The sequence below is a fragment of the Narcine bancroftii genome, chromosome 1 (assembly GCF_036971445.1).
Source record: "Narcine bancroftii isolate sNarBan1 chromosome 1, sNarBan1.hap1, whole genome shotgun sequence".
NCBI lineage: Eukaryota > Metazoa > Chordata > Chondrichthyes > Torpediniformes > Narcinidae > Narcine > Narcine bancroftii.
The window spans coordinates 116,708,425-116,723,790 of NC_091469.1; the positions used below are offsets into that span (position 1 = coordinate 116,708,425).

The 15,366-nt window shown below is 43.3% G+C and overlaps 1 protein-coding gene across 3 annotated transcripts in view; it reads left to right on the plus strand.

The window, feature by feature from the left end:
- Positions 1 to 13,274, plus strand: part of gtf2h2 (general transcription factor IIH, polypeptide 2) — a 28,796-nt gene extending 15,522 nt beyond the window's left edge. Inside the window, exons 11-17 of one of the 3 annotated variants that reach the window (XM_069936648.1) lie at positions 1,040 to 1,117; positions 2,249 to 2,356; positions 3,255 to 3,318; positions 8,827 to 8,867; positions 10,674 to 10,776; positions 11,623 to 11,662; positions 13,134 to 13,274. In XM_069936648.1, the coding sequence (XP_069792749.1) occupies positions 1,040 to 1,117; positions 2,249 to 2,356; positions 3,255 to 3,318; positions 8,827 to 8,867; positions 10,674 to 10,776; positions 11,623 to 11,662; positions 13,134 to 13,244 (545 nt within the window). In that variant the 3' untranslated portion in view covers positions 13,245 to 13,274. Of the gene's footprint in view, positions 1 to 1,039; positions 1,118 to 2,248; positions 2,357 to 3,254; positions 3,319 to 8,763; positions 8,868 to 10,673; positions 10,777 to 11,622; positions 11,663 to 13,133 lie in introns of all 3 variants that reach the window. The other 2 variants (XM_069936641.1, XM_069936654.1) reach the window with 2 other exon arrangements.
- The last annotated feature ends 2,092 nt before the right edge of the window (positions 13,275 to 15,366 follow it).

The window sequence follows — 15,366 nt, forward strand, 5'->3', positions numbered from 1 at the left end:
CTAGGAGCAAGGTGGTCACGCGAGGACAGTGTGGGGGGGGGGGGGGCCCCCTTCAAGTGGCATCCAGGACGTGCCCTGGCTGCCATACCTAAGAAACCCCTATGGCAAGATAGATCCTGTAATTAGTGAGTGGCCTCAACTTTGCAGCACAGGAAGCCATGGACTGACATGTCAGTGTGACAATGAGGTGTGGAATTGAAGTAATTTGCCAGCAAACAGAGCAAAGGCGCTCAACAAAGTGATCACTCAGTCTGCATCCAGTCTTCCAATGTAGAGGAGGCCACATGGGGTTCACTGGATGCAGTAAATATTACCTACATATTCATGTGACTTGGAAGGACTCTTCATAGCCTCAAATATTAGTGAGAGTGGAAGTGCAAGTGTAGCACTTCTTGTGGTTGTGGGGGTAGGTTCCAAAGTGGTGATTGGTGAAAAGCAATGAGTGGACAAGGGAGTCGTGGAGGGTGCGATTTCCCTTCAGAAACCAGAGATAGGAGGGGAAGATTTGTCTGGTGATGGGATGCTGTTGCAAATGGTGGAAGTTGAAGAGAATGAAATGTTGGGGTAGTCAGTAAGGATGAGGGGAATCCTGTCTATTTTTCATCTCATGGACAAGGGTGGGGGGGGGGGGGGGGGGGCAGGGGGAGGGAAGGCTGGAGGAAGGACCTAGAGCAGATGTGCAGAAAATAGGAGATATGACTGAGGTAATGTCAGTAAGGGTAAGATCCAATTAAAAGTAAGATATGTATACCGTATATTTCAGCATATATCAAGTCGTAAAACCCTCAAAAATCACTCAAAAAATGAGGGTCAACTTATACACCAGATATACTTTTGAGTCTTTAAATTCAGATCAAAAACTGACACTGATTTGGCATACAAGCTGACCCTGGAAGCACCTCCCCACTACTGGCGCCACTATTCCCCAACACCTCCCCACTGTCGGCACCGCCATAACCCACCCAGACATTCTTCAATTATAGAACTCGAGGTCCCTGCTCTTACCCAGGAGCCTGAGGTTGCCACTCCTGTCTGGTAGGTCGAGATCACTGCTCCTGCTCCAGAGAACAAGGTCACCACTCCTGCCACATAGGTCCGAGGTTCCCGTTCCTGCCTGGTAGGCTGAGGGTTTTTAAACTTTTTTTAAAAACAATGCTTACAGTAATTTACAGCTTTGTTATTTGGCATTTGGGGTATTAAAGAATTTTTGAGTTGTTGCAGGGAGGCCTGGTCAGCCCAAAAATGGGGGTGGACTTGTGTCCCGGATATACCATAAATCTATTAAAATGAGACTGGGGCGGGGGTTCAACCTATCTGCCAGTCGACTTGTATGCCGAAATATACGATATGTAAAACCTGGATTTGGTAGAAAGTCAAAATCCTTTTGCCCTGTGTAGGGATATCAGAAATAAGTAGACATGACCTTAAGCTGAGAAGAATGTTTTAAAGGAAATTTTGAGGGGAAAATTCTTTTATACAGAGTAATTAATATCTGGAACTCATTGCAGGAGGAGATGGTGGAATCTGATTTATAATTACTTTTAAAGCATTTCAACATGCCCTTGAATAAGCAAGAGACAAAAGAGATACGGATCTAATGCAGGCAAAAGGAAATAGTAAAATGTAATCAAGAACTTGGTCGATTCTGACTCTTCCCAATTTCAGTCATTACTGTAGGGAAGATCTAGGCATGATTGAGTGAAGGCCTGAAAGCATTTTTGTGAATGTTTTGCTGGCTGATTTTTAGTGACATTGTCAAAGCCTTGTACATCCTCACTGTTCTCCCTGGATCTTTTTTTTTTAACCCCCTCCTCCCACCCCCATGCTTCAAGTGGAGTTGCCCCAAGTGGAGTTTCTTTGGCAGGAGAATTGGTGGAATAGATGGGCATGTGAGAGTGAATAGACCACAGGGAAATAATTGAGGGAATGGTACTGATGGAAATGTTCAGGGAGCCGGCATGGACATCAGTGAACCGGTGCAGACTCGAAAGGCCAACATGGCCTATTTCCGCTCTGTAAATGGTTATATGGTTATATGATGGGTCAAAAAACCTCCTCCGATGTAGTAAGAAAATAAGAGAATGTGTTCATCTGCCCTTTCACTAACATTAGCATGAAGCCTAAAGACACATGAAATAAAAAGATGTATGAAGTCCTTTCCTCAAAGTGAAAATAGGAATAATATAACTTTAGAAATATTGTACTAACATTGTGGATATTTGACATTATTTATGTGGTAATTTCCTAGGGGTACACAATGTTATTTTAGATGAGAGTCATTTTAGAGATCTGCTAAATTATCATGTTCGACCTCCACCTGCTAATTCCAATTCAGAATGTTCCCTCATTCGTATGGGTAAGTACATTCTAATTCAAATCCTTGAGTATGTGATATTCTTTGCATTTTGTGCTTTCTTTTTGCATGTGGTGTCCAAAATATTTCTCTTTACTCATTTCTATTTGTTCATCAAAGAAAACAGTATTCCTAGAAGAAAAAAATGTTTCTTTCTTAATAATGACACTAAATTTAAAATTATTTCGCGGCTAGTTAGATTACTGCAGGTAGTTTCTTGGTACGCTGCAGAAATATCTGTAAGAAAATAAACATTCCAATATTTCTCATGAATCGCAGAAAATTCTACCTTTTTAAATAAATTATTTCTTGATCCTTGCTGCTGGGAAAATTTGGAGCATTGTGTATTGCTATGGCTCCTTGTTTGGAGGCAGTTCAGAGAAGATCCACTTAGTTGATTCCCCAGATGAAGAGATTGTTTTATAAGAAATAATTGAGCCGATTGGGTGTAAAGTCATCGGTTTGAAAGATTTGAGAGTTCAAGTGAAAGGATGTGATAGGTGGATGTATAAAGGACGTATTCACTTTGGAAGGGGGAAGTCTAGAATTGAGTGCATTTTTCAGAATAAGTAGTCCCAATTAAGGTAGAAATGTGGGGAAATTTCTTTTTGAAGAGTTATGAATTTTTGGAATTCTCTACCTTATAGAAATGTTAAATTTATTCTTGGGTGTGAGAAACAGATTTTTGAACTAGGATAATAAATGATTAATGAGAATATTGGGGGGGAAAAAGTGAAATTGTGGCTAAGATCAGATTAGTATTATAGATATTTAATTAAAGAACATTTAATTTGCTGTGGTATTATCAATTAGTAGACATGTTTCTTGCAGAGAAGTTGATATTATTCATAATGTGTAGAATTTGATTTTTTTTAAATTGAAATGTTAATTTTCTTGCAAGGTTTTCCTCAACACACCATGGCATCTTTATCAGATCAGGATGCAAAACCATGTTTCAGCATGGCGTAAGTATATATAAAAAAAAATGTTGCAAAATGAAATTGTACACTGAGACCTCATTACTTGTTACTTGCTACAGTTACTTGCTATTCTTAGATATGTGTACTTTCAAGGTCATCCATGTATATTACTGGGAGTGTTGCTAAACATCATGTGTTCCTCCAGACCCTTCTACTATAATGTTTGACTTGTGGCGGGTGAGCAGTGTAAGAAGCCACAGCCACCACGTTGAGGGTCGTTAACAACTGTTTTGTTTGAATCTGGCGCGTGCCCCTTTAAGGGCAGCGTTGGTTCAGCCACCACGTGCGTGATGACATCACCACGCTGCCTGGGGTGCGCTCCACTCGGGAGGTTTGACTGAGGAAGAAACCCCCGATGGCGCTATCTTCCCAGGGCTGCCCTGCCACGTGGCGTTACAAGCTGGGCCGGTTCGCCCTGAGTGAGTGCACCACCACACAACTCCCCCACACCCCAAAGAATCGGCTACGCATCCCGTCGCTTGGGCGGGCGGCCCCTTTGCATGGGTCTGGTCGTCTGCACCAGCTATGATAAGTCCAGATGGGCCACCTTCAGGCGGTCCACCGTAAACAGTTCCTCCCTCTCCCCAGCATCCAGGGTGAAGGTTCCGCCAGACCGGTGCAAGACCTAGTACGGCCCCTCGTACGGGCACTGCAGCAGTGCCCCCTGCAGTCTCCACTGCACAAAAACGAATGGGTAAAGTCGAGCCCCTTGGGGAGGCGGACTGGCCAGGTGCCGTGGCGGGATGGAGGTGGGGAGGCAGGGAGGCTAGTCTCCCGCAGAGGTCCGCCAGCAAGTTTGTGTCTGTGGTCACGGTGTCAGGTTCGGGGCCAAAGAACTCACCAGACAGGGAGAGCAGTGTGCCATATACCATCTCTGCTGATGAGGCTTGCAGGTCCACCTTGGGTGCCATCCTGATCCAGACGGGGCTGGCGAATGGCCATGCGCGATGCCTTCAGCAGCCCGTTGGACTGCTGGTGGTATGCCGTGGTGTGGTGGAGCTTGACCCCCAGGAGTTTTGCCATCTGCGTCCACAGAGCGGACGTGAACTGTGCGCCCCTGTCGCTGGTGATATGTGCCGGGGCTCCGAATCGGGCGATCCACTGGCTGACCAAAGCCATCTCTGCAGCGGCCTCCTTGATCGGGACAGTCTTGGGCTATCTCATGGCGTGGTCCGCCACCGTGAGTAGGTAACGTGTCCCCCTGGATACCGGCAAGGGTCCATCGATGTGGATGTGCTGGAACCTGCGAGCCGCCGAGTCTAAGTGTTGGATGGGGTCCTGCGTGTGTCAGTGGACTTTGGAGGTCTGGCACCTGGTGCAGTTCCTGGCCAGCTCCGCTACCTCTTTAGTCCTTGCCATACGAACCGCTCCACGACCATCCGCACGCTGGGTGAGCGAGGTCGGGGATCGTGCTGAAGATTCGCTCTCCAGTGTGGCAGGATTACCGGACGCGGCGTACCTGTCGAAATGTCGCAGAGCAGCATGTCCGGGCCATTGGGCACTTGGATGTCTTTGAGTTCGAGGCCTGAGATTTGAAGTGCCAGTTGATGAAGTAAACAAAGACGATGTGGTCAAACAATAATCATGGCTTTTATTAGCAGAAACTCATGGTACAATAATGAAAGACAATAGGTGCATACACAGTTATACCCAAGGGGAGTGTCCTTAACAGTAGAGATGTTAGTACAGCAAGGCTCGTCAGAGGCGAGACAGGCAGCTTGGCAGATATTCACCACAAGATGGCGGTCCACAGGGCTTGTGTCTCTGCATCATTTCTCTGGGTCTGAGCCAGTTGAGCGTAGTCCAGTCTGGGTGCGAGAGTGTTGATGGCTGGGTGTGAGAGTGTGTCCGCCACCACATTGTCCTTGCTGGCCCTGTGCTGGATGTCGGTAGTGAACTCCGACACGTACGAAAGGTGGCGCTGTTGTCTGCCAGATCACGGGGGGTCCTTGGCCATCACCAGTGCCTGGGTGAGGGGCTTATGATCCGTGAAAACTGAACGGCCTGCCGTCCAGAAAGTAGCAAAAATGGCAGATGACCAGGTACAGCGCCAAGAGCTCCCAGTCGAAGGCGCTGTATTTGAGCTCCAGCGGGCGCAGCTGTTTGCTGAAAAAGGCCAGCGGATGCCATTGTCCATCGAACCACTGTTCCAGGAAACCCACCTACTGCTGTAGCTGAGGTGTCCACGGAGAGTGCCACGTGTGCCTCCGGTCATGGATGTACCAGCAGTGTTGCGCTGGCCAGAGTCTCCTTTGTTGCCATGAGCGCATTGTACGCCTCTTCCGGCCAAGCCAGGGTTTTTTCTTTGGTGGCCATGAGCGCAAACAATGGGTGCATGGTGCGAGCGGCTCCGAGGATGAACCGATGATTAAAAATTCACCACCCCCACGAACTCCTGCAGGCCTTTCAGGGTGGAGGGTTTGGGGAAGTGTTGTATTCTGCCACCTTCTCCAGCACTGGGACGGCCCCAGCCGCCAAAATGTTGTGCCCCAAGAACTGGACTCTCTGCCAAACTGGCATTTGGCTGCGTTGACCGTGAGGCAGAACTCTGCCAGTCGGGCAAAGTGGGTGTGAAGGTGGGCTTTGTGCTCTTCGCGGTTGCAACTGGCAATCAGTATATCGTCCAAGTAGATGAACACAAAGTCCAAATCCTTTCCCACTGCGTCCATGAGGTGCTGGAATGTTTGGGCCACTTTCTTTAGACCGAAGGGCATGAGGAGGAACTAAGAGGCCAAAGTGGGTGATGATCGTCATTTTGCCCACAACGTCTGGATGCACCGGGATCTGATGGTATCCTCGCAAGAGGTTCACTTTGTAGAAAACCCGTGCGCCGTGCAAGTTGGCGGAGAAGTCCTGTATGTGGGGCACTGGGTACCTGTCGGGAGTGGTTGCATCATTCAACCGACAATAGTCCCCACATGGTCTCCAGCCTCCAGATAACTTCAGGACCTTGTGGAGCGGAGATGCCCAGGCGCTGTCCGAATGCCAGACTATTCCCAGCTCCTGAAGCCTGGAGAACTCCTCTTTTGCCTGCTGGAGTTTTCTGGGCAGCAGCCATCTGGGCCTAGTGTGCAGTGGGGGGCCTTGCAAGGTGATGTGGTGGAAGACCCCATGCTAGTGCAGGGCGGCGTTGAAGCACAGCTCTAAGATGGCGGGGAACTCATGGAGGATATCAGAGAACTCTTCCCTAGCGACGGCTACGGCAACGATTTCAGGCCTGCAGGTGTCTGCTGTGTCCAACCATTTGGAGTGGAATGTGTGGGCGTTGACCTGCTTCTTGCCCTTCAACCAGGAGACCGTGAGCCCTCAGGAAGTCGGCCCCCAACAGCGCGGTGCCCAACAAGGCCAGGACGAACCTCCAGTGGAATTTCTCCCTCCCGATCTGGATCTGTGCCCTGAGGGTGCCGTAGGTCCTGATAGTGGAGCCGTTGGCTGCCCGCAGGGTTGGACCGCAAGATTGGGTGCAAACCTCTAAGGCCATGGTGGGGGGGGGGGGGGGGGGGGGGGAGGATGCTCAGCTCAGCCTGTGTCCACCAGAAGCAGCGGCCAGTGGATCAGTCCGTAACATGAAGGAGGCTGTTCACATGGCCAGCTGACGCACCCATCAACCCTCAGGGTTGCCGGCATTATGGGCTTGTGGTCCCCAGCGCTGGTGGTAGAAACACCAGGTCAACTGGCTCTTCTCCAGCTTGATCTTGGGGGCGGCTGGGTCCTGGTCGTGTTACCTGGTTGTTACCTTCGTTCTCCCTCTTCGTTCGCCAGAGGCATCCACGTGGGCCGCTGCTTATCGTGGGTCTGAGAAGTCCTCATCCGCAATGTCCTCTGGCATCTGCTCCAAGAATATCTAACGAAAGAGAAAACACGGCTTGCAGTCTTCCGTCAGGGCCAGCATATCGTCCGTCAGTGCCGAGGGACTACGGTCCCCAAGCCCGTCCAGGTTTAGCAGCCTGGAAGCCCGTTGTTGGGGAGTGAACCTGAAAGTTCCCAGCAGCAGATCCTTGAGGGTGGTGTACCTGGCCACAGCTGGGGGGTGGTGGATGAGGTCGTCCTCCCTTGCTGCCGTGTCTTGGTCCAGCGCGCTCATGACGTCGTAAAATATCGTGGCGTCTGTGGAGATGTTGTGAAGCTAGATTGCGTTTCCGCTTGTCCGAACCACATTCTTGGGTGGTGGGTCCAAAAGGGGGGAAGCTTGATGCTGAATACATGTTACTTGAGTCCAGAAAAACGTCTGGGCTCGTCGGGGTCACCACTGTGGTGGTGTGAGCAGTGTAAGAAGCACAGTCACCACGTTGAGGGTCGTTAACGACTGTTTTATTTGAATCTGGCGCGTGCCCCTTTAAGGGCAGCATTGGTTCTGTCACCACGTGCGTGATGATGTCACCACGCTGCCTGGGGCGCGCGCTACACGGGAGGTTTGACTGCGGAAGTAAACCCCGACGATGCCATCTTCCCAGGGCTGCCCCGCTACGTGGCGTTACAAGCTGGGTTAGTTCGCCCTGAGCGAATGCGCCGCCACACACCTGTTTTCCATGAGCTGAATTGCAGTTACCAATTGGCAGGGATAGTTAAAAGCTAGTTAATCTCCCTGTAAAGATGCAGTAAATTAAAAACAACTCATTTATTTTGAAAAGCTGAAATGTGCATAGAAGTTGGTACATTTATCAAGGGGTCAACTACTTCATGCTATTATAGACTTCATGTCATTGCAAGTGGCCTTTTATTATCCCTGACTCTCATGAATAACCAGGGCTTGTTTGTATATATTACTTTCCGTTTGGTATTTGACCAAAATCATTACAGTTGGGCATCAATTCCTTTAACAATAAAATTAATTATTTTAAAAATGTACTTTAGAAACTATAGTGTATTAGGTTATTTATGTCGATCAATTGGTTCAAATAAATTTTCCATAATTTTTACTTTATTTTCTTTATTTGACCACATACTGCTGGCGTTGACTGCCCTTCCTAATTGTCCCAGAGAAGTTAATGGTTCACCAACTTCTTGAACCCCCGCAATATACAGGGCGAAGTTAGAGCCATGGTATGATTGGGAAGGGACTGTGCTAAATTCCAAAACTAGAATATTAAGAAAGTGGAGGGAGTGGCATTTTAATTAATTGAAGACTGAGGAATCGTAGTATTTCTAAGTCAGAAAGAACACACCAACCTCCATTTCTTCTCCAAGTCACATAATATGCTGAATTCTTTCGTTTGGGTTTGGGTCTAGAGTAAAGTAGCCCTTATGGAACTTAAAACTGAACATCAGCAGGCCATTGGTAATTCAGTGGACTCTGTATCCCTGTGTATTCTTTGCTGGTATTCGTATGTTCATTATAGGGTCTTTAGATTTGCAAAAATTCATGCTGGGAACTGAGTCCAATTATATTACTAATTATGTTAGATTAAATTAAGTTTTCTTCACTTTTAGACATTTGGATAGCAGCAGTGGGCCAATTTTAACGCTTGGTGGATATTTTTGCCCTCAATGTAGAGCTAAATATGCTGAGCTGCCTGTGGAGTGTAAACTCTGTGGTAAGTACTTCCTGACAGAAATGTGTCTGAAAAGTGGAATGTTTTAGCAGATAGGTGAAGGTGAAGAAGTAATTGGGAATACAATAGATTATGGATTTATTAACTGCACTGAAAATGATAAAAAAATAAAAGTTGGGGAAAGCAGTGGCACAAAGATAAAGAATAGAAGAAAGTTAATGAAATTGACAGGAAATGAGTTACTCCAGTGAAACTCCAATGATCCAGCATGTTTGGGACTTTAGTGCCTGATGAGCAGATACTCTGAACCATTGAGTATTATATTTGTTAATATCCCAACATAATTTAAATCCTATTTTTAGGCAGTGTTATAATAAAAATTCCAGTTAATTGGATGTTTAAAGGCAAGAACCACTGTGAAAACCAGCTGAGGAAACTGGGACCCGGGTGATTGGAAGGGGTATGCATCCAAGGAGGTGATCGTGCAAGATTGTTACCAAGGTGATTTAAGAGAATGTCACCATAGTTGGAGAATTTGAATATTGGAAAGATTAATTAGGACTAGGGGAAGATGGGGAAAAAATGAACGGACTAGGGTGACTGAAGGAGTTAGCAGGAGGTTTAAGATGGGCATAAGTTTAAATTATTTAGGAGAAGAATTGGAGGGAAGTTGTGAAAATTTATTTTGGCCCAGAAAATGGTGATAAATTGAAAATGACTGCTTGCGAGACTTGTTCCTCAGCGCATTTTAAAAAGACTTTGATACACTGTTGTCTATATGGCTATGGACAGAGAGTTGGGAAGTGGAATTAGCTGGGTTATTTTTTGGCTGGGCTGGATGAGTTTGTGACAATCATTGATTTTCTATTAAGTGCAATTGTGCATTTGAAATTGTTGTTGGTATAGATTGTATCGGACGTATTTGAATTGAGTTGACAGTAATACAAATCACCAGATTCAAGACCTTCAAAACAGCCTTGACGGAGGCCAGCAAAAGATGTTTCATTTTGTCATTGGTATTTATTTGAATTGGTCTGTCTTTTGTAAGCCACATAACCATTGAAAATGGCTTGTTTGAATGCTTTGGTTACCGCACCAGCAACTCTGATTCGAATGTCTGTAAGGAGTTTGTATGTTCCTCCCAGGTATGCATGGGTTTCCACCGTGTGCTCTGGTTTCCTCTCGCCCTTCAAAAAAACGTACAGAGAGTGGAGCTTAAATTTTTAAAAAATGTTAAATTTAAACATGTAGGCCATTTTAGCCCATGAGTCTGTGCCACCCAATTTACACCCAATTAAGATACATCCCCAGTACATTTTGAATGGCGGGAGGAAACCAGAGCCTCCGGGGAAAACCCACACAGACACGGGAAGAACGTGTAAACTCCTTAAAGACAGCGCAGGATTTGAAACCTGGTCCCAATCACTGTCGCTGTAAAGACGTTGCACTTAACACTAATCCAACCAGGCTGCCCTATAGTTTAATTGGGATATTTGGGTGGCACTGGTTTGTGGACTGGAAGGGCCCATTGCCATGCTTTATGTATAAATTAAATAATATGCAGAAATATAATGGACTGCAGAAAAATCAATCATATTATTAATCTATATCCTTTTCTAGATTTTGAATTCCCAAGAACCTGGCTTAGATGATTACTTTTGTCCAACTATAAACTACCACATATTCTACAGATATGTTTAAAATTGAAATTACAAGTTATTTGTGCTCGTCCTTTCATTTGATGTTTAAACTGTTTTTGAACATTTATTGACTGTGTTCAAAGCTACTTGGATTGGCACGTGCAACTGAAATATTGAGAAACATCACTGATTCTTTTATTTACTTAAGGTCTTACATTAGTCTCTGCACCTCACTTGGCAAGATCTTACCATCATCTGTTTCCACTGGATGCATTTGGAGAAATTCCCTTAGAAGAGATTCAGGGAGAAAGGTAGGTAAAGCTACAGATAGGGAAATATCAAAATGTTTTCTTCAGGTAAACTGAAAAATATTTCTTGTGATAATGTAATTAAATTGCTTTGCCAGAGAAAATATTCATAAGACTGCCGCAGTTTGAGATGATATTTCTTCTCAAATGGTGCACTGAAAACATTTTACTTCGTCAAGAATGTATTTGTCATCTGTTGACAAATTTCTATATTGGAGCATTTAACCGCTGGTGCACAAATTAAAAATTAACTATGGATTGTATGGCTTACTGGGATTTGCCAAAAACAAATAGGCACAATTAAACAAATTTTTTTCAGTGTTATGCAGGCTTTATTTTGCACTCAATAACATTATGGCTTCTCTTTTTCTTCTCTTTCTCCTATTGTCAGGGCCACCGGGCAATGCTCATGGCAACTCTTTGTTTACCTAACAGCAGACAAAAGTTAACGTACATCATGTATCAATAAAAGAAACCTTGAATTGTGAGATTTTTTTTAATTTTAAATTTGGACATACAGCATGGTAACAGGCCACTTCAGCCCACAAGTCTGTGCCACCAAATTTACACCCAATTAACCTACACCCCTGGTACATTTCAAATGGTGGGAAGAATCCAGAGCACCTGGGGGAAACCCACACAGACTCAGGGAGAAGGTACCAAGTCCTTATCAGTTTCTGAATCAATGTAGTATTGTGCTTGCTGTTGGTTCATTGAATGGACGAGCATTCCCATTTAATCAGACAACTGGGGTTGAAATTCTTCTTCATGATTTGCTTTCATGTTTTTTATTGAAGGAAAAAGAAGTTCAAAATCAAGGTATTACATTTTTGTCCTCTATTTATTCAGGTATTGTCAAGGTTGCCAAGGGGAGATGCAAGATCCAAATGTAAGTTTGCACGATTTAGGCAAGGTCGCTTCTTTTTGAGAGAGTAATTGCTAGACATTGTCAGCACTTTAGCCACGCACTGGAGAAATTGCCTCTTGATGTGGTGAATTGTGTTTTATTGTGAAATGTCAAGCCATTAGACTACTTGGATAAATTTGTGTTTTGTTTTCAAGTTCTCCTTTGGTGGTCTTGTTTAGAATTTAGATGAGCAGAGTTCCAGTTGCACTTGTACGTTAATAAATAATGCCTTAAATCACTTCATAATGTAATGCCTTAAATCAGTTCAGTTGTGATTTTTTTTCGTTTTAAACTTAAATGTTAGGATATACAACTTAACTTGCAATTATGACAGTATACTTAAGATTTACCTGCAAAATAAACCACTAGATGAGGAGTTACCCAGTTTGTTGAATTATTGGTATAATGGATCTCTGGTAGGTTAACTTTGTACATAAGAAAGGTAAACAGGAGTAGGCCATCTGGCTTGTCATATTTCCTCCGCCATTCAAAAAGATCATGGCTGATCTGGCTGTACTCAGCTCCACCTACCCACCTTTTCCCTATAACCGTTAATTCCCTACAGTGCTTTAATTCCTATAATTTAATCAGGTAGCTTCTACTGCTTCCTTAGGCAAATAATTCCACAGAGTCACTAAAGCAGTTCCTCATCTCTGCCCTAAATCTACTCTGAATCTTAAGGGCATGTACCCAAGTTCTAACCTCACCTGCCAGTCCAAACAATGTTCCTGCCTCTATCTTGTGTATCCTTTTTGTATGTTAATCTAATATCCCCTTATTCAGAATTCCAGTGAGTATAGACCCAGGAGACCTGTTCTCTTCTCAAAATCTAATCTCCCCTCTCCCATCTCTGGAATCATCCTGGTAATCTTCTGACCGCCTGCCAACTGTATACCTTTTCTCAAAGAAGGAGTCTAGAACTGAATGTAGTACCTTTTGTGATCCAATCACTTTCAAGTGCCTCTGCACAACAGCATGCTCCAGTCTTTCACCATTTAGATAATGATGTTATCTTCTACTTCATCGACCAAAATCCTTCCTGCCAAACCCTTGCCCACTCACTGAACCTACCTCTATCTCTCTGTAGTGGTGACAGAACCTTGAAGTATCTTGTGCAGAAAACTCAGAAAATCATTTTTATCATAGAGCAATTCAAACAATGCCGTACCAAGCTATCTACAACAAAATTTCACTCCTTGACCAATGTTTAATTAACCTTGTTTGATATCCATTTGAACACAGCTGTTTTTCTGATGAATTCAGGAACAAATTTCCCTCCCAATGATGTAGCTGGCTGAAAAGTGGAATTGATAGATTTGACCGAATTTTCAGCCTTGTCCTTTCACTTGAGAAAGAGAAGCATATAATTTTGGGGATGGGTGGGGGTGATGTTTTTTTTTAAAAAAAGACCATTTTGTTTGCAATATTAAGATCATATTCCTTTTTCTTACAGGTATATGTTTGCAATGTGTGCCAGAGCATCTACTGCGTGGAATGTGACATTTTTATTCATGACACTTTGCATTGTTGTCCTGGATGTATTCACAACCAATCGAATTCTTAATTACTGATCAATAAAGTTTGTTTATTATTATCCAATTGTATGAATACAATCTGACAAAATCACATTCTCTGGTCTTCAGTGCAAAAACATGCAAACTCATAACCAGACATAACACACATACAGAGAAGCGATACATATGCAGTGCATATATACATTTATATAAATAAATATGGTTTTATAATTAGTAGAGTCTTGAAGTATTAGTATGATCAGTTCATTCAGTTGTTCAGCACTCTCACTAAACCAGATTTTAAAAAAAAAATAGATCAATGAATAACTATTTTAGCTGTTTTGGGGAATTTTTTTTATTCATAGCTGAGAGCTGTTTTCACTTCAACATATTTTGATCAAACAAGAGCTAGACAATTGGGTCAATTCAGATCAGAAAATGTACAAATTGTGAGAAAATGGTAGTTATGAAAGACCGCACTCGAACAATGATAAAAATTTGGTCATGCTAACATTCATGTAAAATAATCAGCTTTTAGGCTGATTACAGTAATTATTGATTCTCCAAGATATTGAAAATTTTACTTTGGTTGCATTTCAACACATTGGGAGAGCCTTGATACCTTTGTTTGTAAACACATTGTAAATAATCATTTAGAACCTGTGACCAAGAAGTCCCTCTACTGTTTTGAAGTGGCTAACTAACTCTATAGTTAACCTTCCACACCCCCCCACCCCCCCACTCACATATCACTTTAATAATCCCTTACTAACCACAGAACATGAGTGCTGGATTAATTTAGTAGCAAAAGTAGCATATATTATGGGCCCCACATTTTCAACGGCCCCGTGCTAAATGCTTGCTCTATTTCTCTAGTATTGCACTTGCTGACCTGCTTGTACTATACTGCCTTCAATCTTTATGAATGACTGAGTGTTTAACTTAAACTTCTGTTTTCATCTTTGAGCAGCGGCTAGGAGGTATCCCACTTCCATTAATTACTAAGGTGATAATTGGCTAAAATACTATGTTTTTTTTAATGGGTTTTTGGAGGGGATTCATGAGAAATATGAAAGCTTAAAGGGATGGCAGCCAAAATTATAACCTTTCATCGAGGATGTAATCACTGAAATATAGTGATATGAGAAAGCTAGCATCATTTTATTAAGAATAAGATCATTTGTGAAGATAAATGAGGTGGGCAAGGTTGTGGGAGTAAAAATATTATCAATGTTGACTCAAAATAAAAATCATTGAGATTCTACACAAATTAATACTTGCAAAAAAAAAAGGAATTTAATTGGAAGATTCGTATTCTAATTATCTCTCTCCCATCATGTTTTGAAGCAGCTAAAAATTATGCAACCCCTCAGGAGAACAATTTATCTGCCTGATAAACTTAAAGCGCGCACACACCCCCTCACTCCGCCATTCCAGAAAAAAAAGTACGTGGTTTGTTACACTTCGGTGTTTAGACCACAGCAGACTGCCTCTGACCTATGTCCTCAAATCATCAACACCCACGTAGATTTGTATCCAATCATAAAATGCATGAGGCTGCTGGCTGCATTTACAATGTTTTATCGCTTTGAGTTCATCTCTCTCCTCTGAACTTAGCTTCCCATGGCATTTGGTGTCCTACTTGCCCCTTTCATTCTTTCTTTTAAAGTACTAGATGTTTTAATATTTATGTGTGGTTTTTTTAAACTTAGTGCCCTGCACTTGCTTAATCCAGCCCTGCAGGACACCTACGGCCTCATGCCATAGGTGATCTGTGGTTAGTAAGGCACTACTTAAGATGATATGTGGGGGAAAAAAAGGTTGAGAACCACTGAACTATATTGAGAACTGGAATAAATAGATTCTACAAGAAGCACTGTGGTGCCATGCAGAATAAAGAAATTCAGGCAATTTTCCTAAAATTGCATACACTTTGTGTGAAAAGGAGTCAAAACGGCAGTCATGATAAACACTTGTTATCCAAGCCTCTACATGAAGAATGATGGTTTGAACAAATTCTGAGGTTTGTTTATGTCCAGGAAACTCAGGCTGAGGAGGTATCTTCCTCAGAATTGGTGAAGAATATTTGATTAATTTTGACAACAGCTCAAATATTGTATTCCTTTACAAAAGGATAATTTTAAAATTAAATTATTAAAGTTTAACTAATCT